The 18,479-nt window shown below is 44.2% G+C and overlaps 1 protein-coding gene across 1 annotated transcript in view; it reads left to right on the forward strand.

The window, feature by feature from the left end:
- The window catches only part of LOC122556798 (dedicator of cytokinesis protein 2-like), a 754,195-nt gene that overhangs the window by 525,890 nt on the left and 209,826 nt on the right, over positions 1 to 18,479 (forward strand). Inside the window, exon 29 of the mRNA XM_043703987.2 lies at positions 17,948 to 18,042. Coding sequence (XP_043559922.1) covers positions 17,948 to 18,042 — 95 coding nt within the window. The remainder of the gene's footprint in view (positions 1 to 17,947; positions 18,043 to 18,479) is intronic.

Consider the following 18,479-nt stretch of genomic DNA (forward strand, 5'->3'; position numbering starts at 1 on the left):
TTCAAACAGATAGGAGGAACACATTTTGGCACAGCTTTTCAAGAGAGGGGGTGTGTGAAGTTCTCTCAGAAACTGAAATTGTTCGAGAGGAAGGCCAATTGGTCAATGCTGCTAAAGGTCATTGAAAATACAGGAAATGTCAACTGACAGCAGACTCTAAGAAAGGCCATATGAGATGGCTGTGGATCTGAGCATTGTGTGTTTTGCAAAGGAAGGAGTAAGATAGATTGATAGATTAATATTTAACCACGTCATTTAGTATTAGAGCTCTTTGTACAATTAATCCCACCATGGGACTAACGTACAGTGTCAGGTTAAACAAGGCTGGGAGTGGAATGAAGTCAGTTAGTGTCGGTCTCCTCTTTCACAAGAAATCAGCAAACAACAGGGAAGAGAGAATTTGAGCACAAGAGACAGGGAGAAAAATATGGAAAGACAGAAAAAAAAGGGAGTATTAAGAAAGAATAAAAGACAGATGGTGGAGGAGAGGCATTAAAAAGAAATAAAGAGAAATATGCATAGAGGAGAATATTAATGGAGCCTCTAAGTGGGGAAATTTGTTGAGGAGTGGGACAGCATTTGGCAAGAGCTAAAATTTTGATTTTCAATGAAGAGATGAAGTCAGCCCTTGAGTCAGGTTTAAATCCAGGCCCACGGCTGAACATAGAACATAGAACATTACAGCGCAAAACAGGCCCTTCGGCCCTCGATGTTGTGCCGACCTGTGAAACCAATCTGAAGCCCATCCAACCTTTTATTTTATTTTCATCCATATGTCTATCCACTGACCATTTAAATGCCCTTAAAGTTGGCGAGTCCACAACTGCTGCAGGCAGAACGTTCCACACCCCGACTATTCTCTGAGTAAAGAAACTACCCCTGACATCTGTCCTATATCTATCACTCCTCAATTTAAAGCTATGCTCCTTCACGTTAGCCATCACCATCTGAGGATGGTACCTCTCACTTCAAAAACGTTTGCAAGCCCTAAATACTGCAACCTTCATTTGGTTATTTCCTAGCTTCATGATTTTAATCAATGATGCATGAGAACCTCATGGCTCCTGGTTGATGTTTGTTTGAAGGTGGCATGCAAGCTTGTGCAGTTGTGTGTGACGTCATTGGGTAGCTGAATTGAACTGAATTTATTGTCACGTGTACTGAGGTACAGTGAAAAGCTTTGTCTTGCGAGCAATACAGGCAGATCACAGAGTTAAGTTTCACAGATAAGAAAATAATAGGTAAACATCGGCAAAAACAAAAACACAGGTACAGGCAAATGTTAAGGGTTTGTGAGTCCATTCAGTATTCTAACGACAGTAGGGTAGAAAATGTTTCGAAACTGGCTGGTGCGTATATTCAGGCTTCTGTACCTTCTCCCCGATGGTAGAGGTTGTAGAAAAACATTGCCAGGGTGGGATGGATCTTTAAGAATGCTGGCAGCCTTTCCTTGACAGTAGGCCTGGTAGATGGATTCTATAGATGGGAGGTTGGCCTTTGTGATTGTCCAGGCCGAGTTCACCACTCTCTGTAACAGTCTCCGATCTTGAATGGTACAGTTGTCATACCAGGTAGTGATATGTCCAGACAGAATGCTCTCGATGGCGCGCCTATAAAAGTTGGCAAGGGTGTTTGCCGTCATGCCAAATTTCCTCAGTTGCGTGAGGAAGAAAAGACATTGTTGAGCGTTTGTAACCATTGCGCCCTCATGAAGAGTCCAATAAATCTTGTTGTGGATGACCACTTCCAGGAGCTTGTTGAATTCGGCAGGAAGCAGGAGTATGGCAACTAGCATGGAGGCTCCAGAGTAGCGAGGGTAGGTTAGGGCCGAGGTCAGGTTAGATAAGTTGGGATTTGGTGCATGGATGACTGGAAGGTGGTTGAGATGGAGGGTTGGGCTGGGGCACAGAGGATTGTAGTTGGAAGGGCCTAGGGTGTTCAGGGTATCAGCGGTGCAGTTCATCAAGTAAAGAAAATGAGTGGGGTGAAAATAGACCCAAATATCTTTTATCTCAGGGCATTAGCTATAGGAAGTATGGTTAGTAAATTTGAGAATGACACCAAAGTTTGTGGTATAGTTGACAGTGATGAAGAAGGTTATCTAAGAGTACAATGGAATCTTGATCAACTGGGCCAGTGGGCTGAGGAATGGCAGATGGAAATTAATTTGGATAAATTTAAGATGTTGCATTTTGGTAAGACAAACCACGGAATGACTTATACAGTTAATGGTAAGGCCCTGGGGAGTGTTGTCAAACAGAGAGCTAAGGGTTCAGGTACATAGTTCCTTGAAAGTTGTATCACAGGTAGACAGGGTGGTGAGTAAAGCGTTTGGCCCCCTTGCCTTCACTGCTCAAACCCTTATGTCATAGGAATCGGGGATGTCATGTTGCAGTTCAACAGGATGTTTTTCAGGCCACTTCTGGAGTACAGTTCTGATTGTCCTGTGAGAGGAAGGATGTTATTAAATTGGACAGGGTGCAGAAAAAGATTTACAAGGATGTTTCCAAGACTGAAGGGTTTGAGTTATAAGGAAAGGCTGGATAGGCTGACACTTTTTTCCCTGGAACACAGGAGGTTGAGAGGTGACAATAGACAATAGAAAATAGACATTAGGTGCAGGACTAGGCCATTCAGCCCTTCAAGCCAGCACCACCATTCATTATGATCATGGCTGATCATCTACAATCAGTATCCTGTTCCTGCCTTATCCCCATAACCCTTGATTCCACTATCTCTAAGAGCTCTAACCATCTCTTTCTTGAAAATATCCAGAGACTTGGCCTTCACTGCCTTCTGGGGCAGAGTATTCCATACACCCACCACTCTCTGGGTGAAGAAGTTTCTCCTCAACTCTATTCTAAATGGCCTACCCAATTTTCAATCCAAGTCAGTATTTTGCCCCCAACACAACATGCCCTAATTTTGCTCACTAATCTCCTATGTGGGACTTTATCAAAAGCTTTCTGAAAGTCCAGGTACACTACATCCTTACAGAGGTTTGTAAAAATCATGAGGGGTTTGGATAAGGTGAATAGCAAAGGTCTTTTCCCTTGGGTAGGGGAGTTAAAAACTAGACAGCACAATTTTAAAATCAGAGAAGAAATATTTAAAAGTGACCTGAGGAGGAACTTTTTCACATCGAGGGTGGTTCATACATGCAGAGGGTAGTGCGTGTGTGAAATGACCTGACAGAGGAAGTGATGTGGGTGGTATAATTACAACATTTAAAAGGCATTTGGAATGGGTATATGAATAGGAAGGGATATGGGCCGGGTGCTTGCAAATGGGACTAGATTGGGTTGGAATATCTGGTCAGCATGGCCGAGTTGGACTGAACGGTCTGTTTCTGTGCTGTACATCTCTATGACTCTATATGTGGAATGAGCTGCCACAGAAAATGGTAGAGGTTCGTGAATTGGAAAGGTTTAGAAGGCAATGGGTTAAGCATGACAAATGGGACTGGTTTAGTTTGGGAAACCTGGTTGGCATGGATGAGTTGGACCGAAGGGTCTGTTTCTGTACTGTATGACTCTGAGTTCATCTACAACATTGTAATTATTTCCACAGAGAGCAAGCTCCTTTACCAGCTATGGAAGGAGGGGTCTGCTAAGCTTGTAAGTTCAACCATGTCCCACAGCGAGATGAGTGCAAAACTGATAACTAGCATGAACATTCAACACAGAATAAACGACACCACGCAATATTGTTTTTTTTCCACAATAAAGGCAATGTCCCTAGTCCACTAATGTGCTTAAGCTGTGATCAATAAATAATGCTGATATACACATTTATAAAGTGACACCAATGTAATGCATAATGATTATACCTCAAATTTAAACTTCCAGAGCATTAAGTCTATCATTGTGCTCTCAGAAAGAATTACATTCATGGCAATGATTGGAGGAGTTGTTCTCCTCATGTTGAACCTCCCTCTTTGATTCTTTATGACTCCTTCAAAGCTCATCATCATGTTTTCCCAGTGAAGAACTTGCCCGGTGCAGAATTCCTCATATTTCCTATGTACACTGTAAGCTTTAATTGCAACCACATGGGAAATGAGTAACGTCTGGGGTGGTGGGGGGGTGGGGGGGTCGTGCACACTTCCTTCTACACCATCAGCAATGGTACACCACTGACAAGCACCTGTTCAAAGGGAAAGAGTAAAGCACAGAGGAGAAAAAAAACGTACAGAGATACATTCCGAGGTAAAATATAAAATAAAAGAAACAATCAAAAAGTCATAGAGTCATAGAGCCATACAGCGTGGAAACAGACCCTTTTGTCCAACCAGTCCATGCAGACCACAAACTGAACTTGTCCCACCTGCCTGCTCCTGGCTCACGTCCCTCCAAACAGTTCCAATTCATAAACTTATCCAAACGTATTTTAAATATTGTACCCACATCAATTACTTCTTCTGGAAGTTCATTCCATGCATGAACCAACCTCTGTATATACAAAAAATGCCCCTCATGTCTTTTTTCAAATCTTTCTCCTCACACCTTAAAAATATTACTTTGTCTTCAAATTCCCCATTTAATTCCAAACCAGTTTTGTTTTTGAAAAGCAAAGGAACTGTGAAAATCTATTTGAATGCTCTGTTGCGAAAGAGGATATTTAGGCGAGTTTTTGAATCCTCATCTTTCAGATTCTCTTGGGTGATGGAGAGCCGCTTGGTGACCCCAGAGAGATGCTATCGCATTAGAGAGAGACTACTGGTGGCGAGTTTAACTTCAGGTTTTGATACATGCAAGAAGGCAACACTTCTTTCAGCAAGTGTCCGTGCCTTCAGAAAGGGAGAACCAAGCCCTAACAAATCCTCTCTGATGACATAGAACATAGAACATAGAACATAGAACATAGAAGAATACAGCGCAGTACAGGCCCTTCGGCCCTCGATGTTGCGCCGATCCAAGCCCACCTAAACTACACTAGCCCACTATCCTCCATATGCCTATCCAATGCCCGCTTAAATGCCCATAATGAGGGAGAGTCCACCACTGCTACTGGCAGGGCATTCCATGAACTCACGACTCGCTGAGTAAAGAACCTACTCCTAACATCTGTCCTATACCTACCCCCCCTTAATTTAAAGCTATGCCCCCTTGTAATAGCTGACTCCATACGTGGAAAAAGATTCTCACTGTCGACCCTATCTAAACCCCTAATCATCTTATACACCTCTATCAAGTCACCCCTAAACCTTCTTTTCTCCAATGAAAACAACCCCAAGTGCCTCAGCCTTTCCTCATACGATCTTTCTACCATACCAGGCAACATCCTGGTAAACCTCCTCTGCACCCGTTCCAGTGCCTCCACATCCTTCCTATAGTATGGCGACCAAAACTGCACACAATACTCCAGATGTGGCCGCACCAGAGTCTTATACAACTGCAACATGACCTCAGTACTCCGGAACTCAATTCCTCTACCAATAAAAGCCAGTACGCCATATGCCTTCTTCACCGCACTCTTTTCCTGGGTGGCGACTTTCAAAGATTTGTGTACATGGACACCAAGATCCCTCTGCTCATCCACACTACCAAGTATCCGACCGTTAGCCCAGTACCCCATCTTTTTATTACTCTTACCAAAGTGAATCACCTCACATTTAGCTACATTGAACTCCATTTGCCACCTTTCTGCCCAGTTCTGCAGTTTATCTATATCCCGCTGTAACCTGCCACATCCTTCCTCACTGTCAACAACTCCTCCGACTTTCGTATCATCCGCAAACTTACTCACCCAACCTTCTAACCCCTCATCCAGGTCATTTATAAAAATGACGTTCCTTCCCCCATCTGCTGTACTTATCATTTCACTATAATACATGAGGAGTCCCCTGAGTTGCACCTACCAGTTCACCTGCACACTGTAATACATTTGTAGCAGTAATGTTCAGAAGGTCACTTTCTTTAGCAAGGGCCAAGTTACTACAAACAGTGACGCTGGGAAATCTTAATCTGATTTTGAGAGATAAATTGTCGAAATTTCAGGGCATCTTTTTAAATGCACTGATCAATACTTCTGGTCAAAAATTTATTGAGTTCATTTCCAAGCTGCAGAGAAAATAGATTTCTGCCCCCCCGGGGAGTTGGAACGAACAACATAGATATGCTTAAGAAACTTCAATGTCAAAATAATCTCCACAACAAGCCCAGTAAACCTCATTTAATATGTTTATATCTGCAAATAAATAGCACTGTCTTAGTTTACTTGGATCAACAGTGTTATTTAACAGGAGGTGGTGTCACATGTTTGCAGTTTTAAAATAGCACCCATTTTTATGTAACACTTTTGTCAAAAGAAATCTCAAAGCCAGTCACTTCTCGTAGAGTCAAATAACCATTATTCTGTCGACCTACAGGTCATCCATATGAGGGAGACAGTTGTAATGTCACCACCCTAATAGTCCAGAAGCTAACCTTTAACTATTTCTGTGACACAGTGGTAGAGTCCCTTCCTCTGAGCCAGGAGGGCCACACTCAAGTGCCACCTGCTCCTGAGATGAGTAGTAATACCTCTAGATTATGGATTAGTGGTGATGGAAGGGCACAGCAGTTCAGGCAGCATCCTTCGCTGCTCCTCGGATGCTGCCTGAACTGCTGTGCTCTTCCAGCACCACTAATCCAGAATCTGGTTTCCAGCATCTGCAGTCATTGTTTTTACCTTAGTAATACCTCTGAACAGCTTGGTTAGGGAATGTAAAAAGGTCATCTATTCAACATGTACGGGTAATCAACCTGTTTTCAGAGGAGTTTTGTCCAGGAAATTGGAAGAAACCCCCATTCCAAGAACCAACACAGGAGGCGATGGCCCAGTGGTATTATCACTCGACTGTTAATCCAAAGACCTATGGGAATATTCTGGATATCTGAGTTCAAATCCTGTCATGGCTGATGCTAAAGTTTGAATTAAATAATAAAGAAACTTGGAAATAAGAATCTAATGATGACCATCAAGCCATTGTTGAGGTTAAAAAAAAACTATCTGCTATCTTAATGCCCTTTTGGGAAGGAAACGGTCATCCTTACCTGGTTTAGACTACATGTGACTCCAGACCCACAGCAATGTAGCTGACTTGCAAATGCCCTCTGGGGTGGGTGATGAATGCCATTGATGCCCTTATCCCATGAATTAATGCATTTTTAAAAATGTTTGATGTAGTGCAGGATGTTGGAGAGGCCTCTCCTGGAGTACTGTGTCCAGTTTGGTCACCCTGTTGTAGGAATGATATTATTAAGCTGGAGAGGAAGATTTACCAGGATGTTGCCAGGTGTGGAAGGTTTGACTTATAAGGAGGGGCCGGATAGGCTGGGACATTTTTCACTGGGCGTACGAAGTTGAGGGGTGACCTTATGGAGGTTTATAAATCATAGGAAAAATAGACTCTTTTTCCTGGGGTGGGGTCTTTTTCAAGATGAAGGGTCACATTTTAAGGTGAAAGGAGAAAGATTTAAAAAAAAGAGGGGAAATTTCTTTACTCAGACAGATGTTCTTAGTTGGAATTACCTTCCTGAGGAAGTGATGGATGCTGGTAGTTACAATGTTTAGATAAGTCCATGAATAAGAAATGGCACGGTGGCACAGCAGTTAGCACTGCTGCCTCACAGCGCCAGAGACCAGAGTTCAATTCCCAACTCAGGCGACTGACTGTGTCTGCGTGGGTTTCCTCCGGGTGCTCCGGTTTCCTCCCACAGTCCAAAGATGTGCAGGTCAGGTGAATTGGCCATGCTAAATTTCCCACAGTGTTAGGTAGGGGGGTAAATGGAGGGGAATGGGTGGGTTGCGCTTCGGCGGGTCGGTGTGGACTTGTTGGGCCGAAGGGCCTGTTTCCACACTGTAAGTAATCTAATCTAAAGTAATCTAATCTAGATATGGGCCAAGCGCAGGCAGGTGGGGCTAGTTTAGCTTGGGATTGTGGTCAGTATGGATGGGCGAGAACGAAAGGTTGGTTTCTGTGCCGTATGACTCTATAACTCCATGGATATATCTCTGCTGAATGAAAGAACCTTTGACATTGCAGGCCTCTTTCAACAAGAGGCTATGATCTATAAAAATACGAAGGCTTGTATCGTTCACCATTCCAGTGATGGTATGTTGTAATGGGAGTGGAGTTGTGAAATAAATGTAAGATTTAATTTCCAACAGTTATAGAGTCATAGAGATGTACAGCATGGAAACAGACCCTTTGGTCCAACTTGTCCAAGCCGACCAGATATCCCAACCCAATCTAGTCCCACCTGCCAGCATCCGGCCCATATCCCTTCCAATTCATATACCCATCTAGATGCCTTTTAAATGTTGTAATTGTACCAGCCTCCACCACTTCCTCTGGCAGCTCATTCCATACACACACTACCCTCTGTGTGAAAAGGTTGCCCCTTAGGTCCCTTTAAAATTTTTCTCCTCACACCCTATACCTATGCCCTCTAGTTCTGGACTCCCCACTCCAGGGAAAAGACCTTATCTATTGACCCTATTCATGCCCTTCATGATTTTATAAACCTCTATAAGGTCACCTCTCAGCCCTGATGCTCCAGGGTAAACAGCCCCAGCCTATTCAGCCTCTCCCTATAGCTCAAATCCTCCAACCCTGGCAACATCCTTCTAAACCTTTCTGAACCCTTTCAAGTTTCACAATATCTTTCTAATAGAAAAGAGACCAGAATCGCACACAATATTCCAAACGTGGCCTAACCAATTTCCTGTACAGCCACAAGATGACCTCCCAACTCCTATACTCAATGCTCTGACCAATAAAGAAAAGTTATCTTGCACTGACCCAGGCACAAGCAAATGAAACCTGCCTGTTTTAGCAACTTGGAGCTGGGTATTCCAGATTAGGAGCACCACCTCTACTACCCTGGCCACATACCACATACCCACCCCACTCCCAATGCACTGATAGGAATATGTCGGCAATGCAATCTCATCAAACCTGTCTCCCAAAATTCTGGAAGGTGCTCAGGGGTAAAAATTGGCAGCCCATCCACCATTTTGAACTCACTAATTACCATAGTGACTATATATGTGGAAGGAAGTTAATGCATTGGAAGCATTTCAGACAAAGTTTACCAGAACAATACCCGAAATGAATGAATTGTCTTATGAGGGAATTCTGGATTGGTGGTGCTGGAAGAGCACAGCAGTTCAGGCAGCATCCGAGGAGCAGTAAAATTGACGTTTCGGGCAAAAGCCCTTCATTCCTGTAATCCTGATTAAAGGCTTTTGCCCGAAACGTCGATTTTCCTGCTCCTCAGATGCTGCCTGAACTGCTGTGCTCTTCCAGCACCACCAATCCAGAATCTGGTTTCCAGCATCTGCAGTCATTGTTTTTACCCTGTCTTATGAGGGAAGACTAGAGAGGCTGGGTCTGTATCCTCTGGAGTTTAGGAGAGTCAGCAATGATCCTGAGGAGGTGATGGTTTAATGGTATTATCACTTGACTATAAACCCAAGACTCAGGTATGTTCTGAGAACCTGAGTTTGAATTTTGCCTTGACAGGTAGTAGAATTTGAAATCAATAATAAAAAAAAGGAATCCAGAGTTAAATGTTGAATAGTAATCGTTGATTGGGGAATTAAACAACATTAATGTCCTTTAGGGGATGAAAGCTGCCAACCAGTGATTTCAGACCCATAGCAATATGTTTGAATTTTAACTGTCCTCTAGGCAAAAAATGCTGGCCCTAGTCATAATAGAGTCATGGAGATGTTCAGCACGGAACCAGACCCTTCGGTCCAACTCGTACGTGCTGACCAGTTATCCTAAATTAATCTAATCCCACTTGCCAGCATTTGGTCCATATCGCTCCAAACCCTTCCTATTCATATACCCATCCAGATGCCTCTTAAATGCTGTAATTGTACCAGCCTTCACCACTTCCTCTGACAGCTCGTTCCATACATGCACCACCCACTGTGTGAAAATGTTGCCCCTTAGGGCACTTTTATATCTTTCTCCTCGCACCCTAATTCTATGCTGTCTAGTTCTGGGCTCCCCCACCCCAGGGAAAAGACCTTGTCTATCTACCCAATCCATGCCCCTCATGATTTTATAAACCATTGTAAAGTCACCCCTCAGCCTCCGACACTCCAGGGAAAACAGCCCCAGCCTGTTCAGCCTCTCCCTGTAGCTCAGACACTCCAACCCTGTCAACATTGTAATGTTTACATTCTGTGAATAAATAAAATGGAAACATATAAGATCCTGAGGGGACTTGCCTGGGTGGAAAGTGAAAGGGTGGTCATTTAAGAGGCATCTGGATGGGTATATGAATAGGAAGGGTTTGGGGGGTATGGACCAAATGCTGGCATGTGGGATTAGATTCATTTGTGGTCGAGTCTAGAACTAGGGGTACTGGTTTAAAAATGAGGGAGCCGTTACAACATGGCGCTGCAGATGCTGCAGGTCAAGCAGCATCTGAGGAGCACGAGAGCCTATGTTTCGGGCAAGAGCCCTTCATCAGGAATGTGAAGGGGGAAGGGGGCTGAGAGATAAATGTTGGGGGTGGGGGAAAGGTAGATGGGAAGGCGATAGGCGAATGCAGGTGGGAGGCGATTGTGATGGGGTGTTGGCGGGGATTGGTGGGAAGGAAGATGGACAGGTAGAACAAGTCATGAGGGCAGAGCCAAGTCGGAGGGTTGGATCTAGGATGGGATGGGATGGGGTGGGGTGGGGAGTGAGGAGATTTGGAAACTGGGGAATTCAATGTTGAGGCTGCGTGGTTGTAGGCTCCCGAGGCAGAAGATGAAGTGTTGTTCCTCCAGTTTCTGGGTGGCCTTGCTTAGGTGGTGGAGAAGGCCCAGAATGGTTAATATCGAGCAGAATTAGCAAGCTGATCCTTACTGTGACACAATTAGCATTTTCTTTGCGTTCATGAGCTATTGTGGACAAGGCTACTTTTTATTGCTCAAAGGACTAGACAGCATTGAAGGATCAACCACGCCTGTAGGCCGCCAGGTAAGATTGGCAGATTACTATCTCAAAAGTACTGTAGTGAACTGTTTGTTCTTTTAACAGGAATCAATAGCAGTTACATGGTTGCCATTAGATGAGCTTTATAATTGCAATTTTGTTTACTGACTTCCTGTTTCACCATCTGTTGTGGTGAGATTCGAACCCATGTCCTCAGAACGTTAGTCTGGGGTCCTCAATGACGATTCCAAAGGGTATTACCACCATTTCACTGCCTCTCCCATTGCGAGTGACGAATGTCAGATCTGATGCTATCTCTCAAACTCACTTGTTCCTTCCAACGCATATTATTGGCAATTGTGAAAGAAATATCTCCAGTTTGCTGTTAATTGACTGAATTCACCCAAGATCCAGCATCAAACTGTCTGCTGTTTCAAAGACTCACTCATAGAATCCCAACAGTGTGGAAGCAGGCCATTCAGCCCATTGAGTCGCACTGACTGTCTGAAGAGCATTCCACCCAAATCCACCATGTTTCCCCTCCCTCCACTACTCTATCCCTGCATTTCTACATTCCTTGACACTATGTGGCATGGCCAATCCACCTAACCTGCACATCTTTGGATTATGGGGGGAAACCAGAGTACGTAGAGGAAACACATGCAGACACGGGGAGAATGTGCAAACTCCACACAGACAGTCACCCGGGGGTGGATTTGAACCCGGGTCCCTGGCACTGTGAGGCAGCAGTGCTAACCAATGAGCCACCCACGCCGCCCAATGGTGGGTGGCTCATTGGTGGGGTGGGGCAAAGGTAATGCTGGTGTTCTTCAGGAAAGATCATGTCATGGAGGGGATATGGGTGAGGAGGGGGCAAGGAAAGAGTGAAGAGTCAAGGCAGGAAGAACGGGAAAAGAAGAATGCGGGGGCATGGGAAGAAGGGCAGGTGGGCAAGAAAGCGTGGGGAGGGGGCAGGCAAACAGGAGGAAGGCAGGCAAGGGGGGGGGGCAGATAAGCAGGTGAAGAGGGACTGGGTGAGCAGGAGAGGAGAGGTAGTGGAATGAACTTTGAACTTTGTTGTGACCAGGAAGAAAGGTGTAGGGTCACCAGTTGGTAATGCAGTTCCATTGCTCCATCCTGCCCTCTGGTCCTTTTCCAGGAAGCAGAATGAGGGGTCAGGGCTTAGCCAGGTTACCGAACTGTATGTGGCAGGCCGCTGACAGCATTGATGAAAGGAGGCTGACTTGGACACAACAGATTGGACAGTACTCTCGGGGCTTGTTTATTTATTGACAATTTGGTGGAAAAATTGCCTATTAGCCACAAACTGCAATACACTGTGCCCCATTTAACACTGACGGCACGGTTCACAGCTCACAGTGAAAATCCTAGTCATTGTTTCTGCATATTGGTTTCAAATCTTACCTCACCTTCAAATGCCAATCATGTCCCTTTGATTACACTGCTCTGAACAAGATGTAATAGCCTGTCAAGATCTTCATTATCGACTCCTTTTGGAATCCTTAATACAAAACAACAATCATGTCACCTCCTGGCCTCTCTTTCCATTGAGAATCTGTCCAATTTACATAATCACTCTTCACAATCCCATCCCTCCATCCCTTCAATTGTTCTGGCAATGGTGTTCAGCAGCATCTATTGTATATTGGGGAAGCCAGAGCTGTGCATAGTGTGGGAATTGTTGTCACAGCAATGGTTCACACAGTGGCAGGATCATGTCACTTTCCTGTCCACTGCTCAGAACTGACTGTTTAAATAAAACTCAATACCTGATTTACATCGCTCACTGCCACCAAACATTAGTGCAATCATTTCGTAGACACATAGAAAATAGGAGAAAGTGAGGACTGCAGATGCTGAAGATTAGAGTCAAAACGTTTGATGCTGGAAAAGCACAGCCAATCAGGCAGTATCCGAGGAGCAGGAGAGTCGACGTTTCGAGCATAAGCCCTTCATCAGGCATTCCTACTGAAGGGCTTTTGCCTGAAATGTTGATTCTCCTACTCCTCACATGCTCCCTGACCTGCTGTGCTTTTCCAGCATCACACTCTCGACTCTAATCTCCAGCTTCTGCAGTCTTCACTTTCGCCTATTTGACCCTTTGACCCTGCTCCACCATTCAATATGATCACACCTGATCATCCAACTCAGTTCCCTGTTCCTCCTTTCTCCCCATATCCTTTGATCCCCTTTGAACTATGTTCATCTCCTCTTGAAAACATTCAATGTTTTGGTATGGACCACTGTCTGTGGCAGAGAGTTCCGCTCTCTGGGTTAAGAAATTTATCCTCATCTCAGTCCTCAATCAACTACACTCTATCCTCAGACTGTAACACCAGGTTCTGGACTCCTTCGTCATTGGACCGTCCTTCCTGGGTTTACTCTGCTGATTTCCCTGTTGGAATTTTATAGATTTCTATGAGATAACCCTCTTCATTTTTTCAAACGCTTGTGAATATATTTCCAACTGATCCAGTCTCTCTTCTTAGGCCAGTCCTACCATCCCAGGATTCAGTCTGCTAAATGATTTTCAGGGTGACACAGTGACTCAGTGGTCAGTGCTGCCTCACAGCGGCAGGGACCTGGGTTTGATTCCAGCCTCGGGCGACTGTCTGTGTGGAGTTTGCACATTCTCTCTGAGTCTGTGTGGGTTTCCTCCAGGTGCTCCGGTTTCCTCCCATAATCCAAAGATGTGCAGATTAGGTGGATTGGCCATGCTAAATTGCGAGGAGCAGGAAAATCGACGTTTCGGGCAAAAGCCCTTCATCAGGATTCCTATGAAGGGTTTTTGCCCGAAACGTCGATTTTCCTGCTTCTCAGATGCTGCCTGAATTGCTGTGCTTTTCCAGCACCACTCTACTCCAGAATCTGGTTTCCAGCGTCTGCAGTCATTGTTTTTACCAAGCTAAATTGTCCATAGTACTCAGGGATGTGCAGGCTAGGTGGATTAGCCATGGGAAATGCAGGGTTACACGAATAGGGTTGGTGGTTGGGGGGTGGGAGGGTCGGTGTGGACTCAATGGGCCAAATGACCTGCTTCTACACTGTAGGGGATTCTACTTAAAAAAACCTTTGTTGCACTCCCTTCATAATCAGAGCATCCATCCTTCCTCAGGTAAGGAGACCAAAACTGCAGATAATGCATCAGTGTGGTCTCACCGAGGCCCCTGTACAATTGCAGCAAGGCATCCCAGCTCCTCTACTGGAATCCTCTTGCTGCAAGGGCCAACATACCAGTAGCCTCCTTCACTGCCTGCAATTGAGAAGGCTGGCCTCAGGATCGTGTTATAGAAGAGAGTGCTCAATATTGATTGTCTGTGTGCAAGCACAGTGATCCATCTTATGTGAGTGATTATGTAGTGTTATTCAAGTGTGTACCTATTCATCCACTTAGTTTGGTTGCCTGTACTTGAGTTTAACAAAATCTGATGATGCCTGGTCTGAGCTGACACTTCAGTGCACTCCTGAAGAGGTGCTGCACTGCCAGAGGTGCCATCTTGTGAAACCCAAGTCACTGCTTGCTAAACAGGTGGATATAAAAATCCCGTGATATTAATTGAATCAAGGGCAGAAAGTTATTCTGGTGCCCAGCCAACATTTATGTCTCAGTAAATCAGCGTCACTTATGCGCGATATGGTTTCAAAATTTTTGGAAGCGACCACACTTCAAAATTATTTAATTGGATATGAGGAAGTATCCTGAAGATGAGGAAAGGATGATTGAAATGCACATTCTTTATTTCGACATTGCAAAGATGGTATATAATAATTACGTTGAGTTTTGACTTCTGGCAGTGCAATCCCATTTGAAGCCCCGGGGGAAACGTTTTGTTGTCACAGACTGTAAACATCAATATTTTTATACTTCCTTGAATATCTAATTTAAAAAAATGCTAATTTCTCAAAGTTCTTTGATGCAGGAAAGATTGCTTTGAACAAATAAAACGCAAGAGCAATGCATAATATTCAATCTATCTCACCTCTACCATGCCACAGACACAGATTTGGCAGACAGAGGGCTTTGAAGGGGGGAGACAGGCAAGAGGACATCAGGACAAAATCAGTGTATCCATGTCCCGAGTCAGAACCCGAGCAGGAAAGTTGAATCAGATTTTCAGTAGCCTCATGTCTGACTACACTCTCCGTGGATAGAGAATAGGGCAGCACTGAATTTAGCAGGGGGAGCAGGCAATTTGGATGAGAGATATCAAAAAAGACAGAAACAACAAAATCTTCCATTGATATAATCCCTTGAGCACACTAAGGCACAGTGTCTCATGTTAGAATATGGATGAAAGAAACTGTGCAAACGTATGTTGTTACAATTTTCTATCTGTTTGGTCAGTGACATTCTGAACCAGTGGGCACCTGCACCTCTGTCAGCAAAAGGCAGTCAGCAGTAATAGATTGATCTCTTCAACTCCAAAATCCAGACGACAGCTCACCAAAACAAACTACCCCAATCCCCATCATGTGCAGGACAAACAGTTTACAAGATTCCATGAAGCACTATATAGGACAAACTGGCAGACAACTAACAATCCACATCCACGAACACCACACTAGCCACTAACCACCATGGCCACACACACTGATGACAAGGAGGTCAAATTCAACTGGGACAACACACCGATCATAGGACAAGCTAAACAGAGGACAGTCAGAGGGGTTCTAGGGAGATGGCACTCAGCCATGGACTCCATCAACAAGCACATTCACCTAGGCCCAATATACCGGCCACTACAACGAGCAACTGGAACTGGAAACCGGAAGCAGCAGGAAGAGAACCAAATAAATTCCAGAAGACACAGTACAGCAGCACTTCACAGGAGGCTCCAAAGCACTGAAGATGTCACCTAGACAGGGGATGCAAATCAACTTCCCAGCTCAGCGAATGTACCCACAACCACAACAGCTGGCACCTGAGCTACAAATCTTTATGCAAGTCTCCAAAAACCCATGTTTACAGATTCCTTGGCTCCCAGCCTCTATAACTTAATATTAGTTGCAGTACCTCAGAGAAATCCAATGAGCAGGTAGAAATTAAAAGTTTTTATTAGCTGGGCTGTGATATCAAAAATGAATATGTTTGTACATCTGAGGAGAGCGCAGTCCAAAAAGCGATGGAATACTACCCTCCCAGATGGACTGACAGTGTGGGTGATACCATTGGTTTGGAGTTTGGGTACATCAGTGGCAAGCCAATCATTCCTGCTTGATTGAAGGTTGTGGATGACAGGATCAAAATCAGCTGTGATGCACTCCAGAGTTGAATAGCTGCTCTGCAGTGCATATCCCATCTCTTTCAACCCCTTCTATCAGGCAGAAGGTACAAAAACCGAAACATTCATACCAACAGATTCAAGAACAGCTTCTTCCCTGCCGTTGATAGACTTCTGAATGGACGTCTTAAATTTTAAATTTAATGGTGGGCTCACTGTTTGTGCGTCATACAATTAAAACAAGGGCCGCAGATTTAATTAATTGAAGCATTGCAAAAGATAAAGAAAAGTAATTTTCAGACCAATGAGGGAGAGTTGGTCTTGTTTCCAGTTAGGGTAGAAAACTGATTACTTTGTAAACCAGGACCAGGGTGATCCCCTTGTTAGAATTATCCAAAATGATTGGAAAGGAGTTCACCAGATTTTTGTTTTCACCAACTAGCCCTGAAGTTTTTTAAATCTGAGGTTTGGCCTCAAGGATTGAATAGGAGCCACGATGCAATGTCATTTTAATTGTGGTGGATACTGACCAGGAGGTACATTGTTTTCATGAACTTGCCCTTTTTCCTCTTTTATGTTCAGATTGTGAAGCTGAGGTGGAAGATATTGCCAGGGTTGGAGGGTTTGAGCTATAGGGAGAAGCTGGATAGGCTGGGGCTGTTTTCCCTGGAGTGTCAAAGGCTGAGGCATACAGAAATGTATAAAGTCATGAGGTGCATGGATAGGATAAATAGACAAGTTCCTTTCCCCAGGATAGGGAAGTCCAAAATTAGAGGACATAGATTTAAGGTGAGAGGGGAAACATTTAAAGGGGACCTAAGGGGCAACCTTTTCATGCAGAGGAGGATGTGTGTCTGGAATGAATTGCCAGAGGAAGTGGCAGAGGCTGGTACAAATACATTTAAGAGGTATCTGGATGGGTATATGAGTAGGGATAAGGACCACATTTTGGAAACTGGGACTAGATTAATTTAGGATATCGGTCGGCCTGGATGAATTGGACCGAAGGGTCTATTTCCTTATTGTACTTCTCTATGGCTCTATATCTCTCAAATGTTGATGATAAATTGGCTGCTTGTCTTATGGAGGCTGAAGAGTTTAGAGACGTTCCTTCGAAAAGGTGGCAGTAGTAAATGCAGTGAGTACTACAGATGAAAGATGACAATACTTTTTCAAATGCTGGTATTTTAATGCTTTGAAACTCAAGGTAAAAGAGTGTGAGAGTGGTTTTGCAAGTAGAAAGTTGGAGGTGCAGTTTCTGAGCCAATGTTGATGTTTGAATTACTTTTAGAGAAACGGATAAAATAGGCAGGATGACTCTGCTCATTCATTACCAAACCTATTGTCCATTATGACGTTTTAGAGTGAATGTAATGCTCTTCAAATATTTTAGCCCCTTCAGTGTAATCTACGAGGGTATGATACTATAATTGTGCTTCTGAGATGAAGACCCACATTCCATGCTTTCAAGAGAGGTCGCAATGAATAATCGAGAGTTCTGAGGAAGGGTCACTGGACCCGAAACGTTAACTCTGATTTCTCTCAATAGGTGCTGCCAGACCTGCTGAGCTTTTCCAGCAATTTCTGTTTTTGTTTGTGTTTGCAATGAATAAAGGCCCTTTATTAATCGTGGGGTGATGATCATGTGTGATTTTCAGCCAATGACCGTTTGTGAAAAAAACCCCAAAAGTTTCGGTTGTATGAGACTGAATGTGACATTTATTTTCAGTTCTTCCGGATCAATTTCTTCCTCTTTCCTAACTGATGCTTTTTGCTGCAGGATTTCTTCATGGAAACTTTTATCCTGTTCAAGGATTTGATTGAGAAGAATGTCTACCCAAGTGACTGGATGGCTATGAGTATGGTGCAAAACAGGTAGGAGCTACACACACCGTATGTCCCTCATACCAACCTTTACAAAGCTGGCAACATCTACATTTCTGAACCAGAAGGTTATAGGTTCATCTCCCACTCCAGATACCCAAATACATAACCTTGGCTGATGTCCTGATGAAGAGCTCATGCCCGAAACGTAGATTTCTCCTGCTCCTCGGATGCTGTCTGACCGGCTGTGCTTTTCCAGCACCACACTCTTCAACTCTGATCTCCAGCGTCTGCAGTCCTCACTTTTGCCTCCCTGATGTGCCAGCTAAGTAGAGGGTGCAAGCGATATTAAACCAAGTGCCCCTCTGCCCTCTGAGGGATGTGAATGAGGGCAGAGTTGGCTGGACACCCTAAGAAAGGGGTTTAACAGATAGACAGTGATGAACAATGGCTGGTGTTTAATAGAACAGTTCACAACAGATATAAGT

This window comes from Chiloscyllium plagiosum, unplaced genomic scaffold, assembly GCF_037043375.1.
Source record: "Chiloscyllium plagiosum isolate Xiang-an unplaced genomic scaffold, Cpla_swu_hap1 HiC_scaffold_16, whole genome shotgun sequence".
NCBI classification, from domain to species: Eukaryota; Metazoa; Chordata; class Chondrichthyes; order Orectolobiformes; family Hemiscylliidae; genus Chiloscyllium; species Chiloscyllium plagiosum.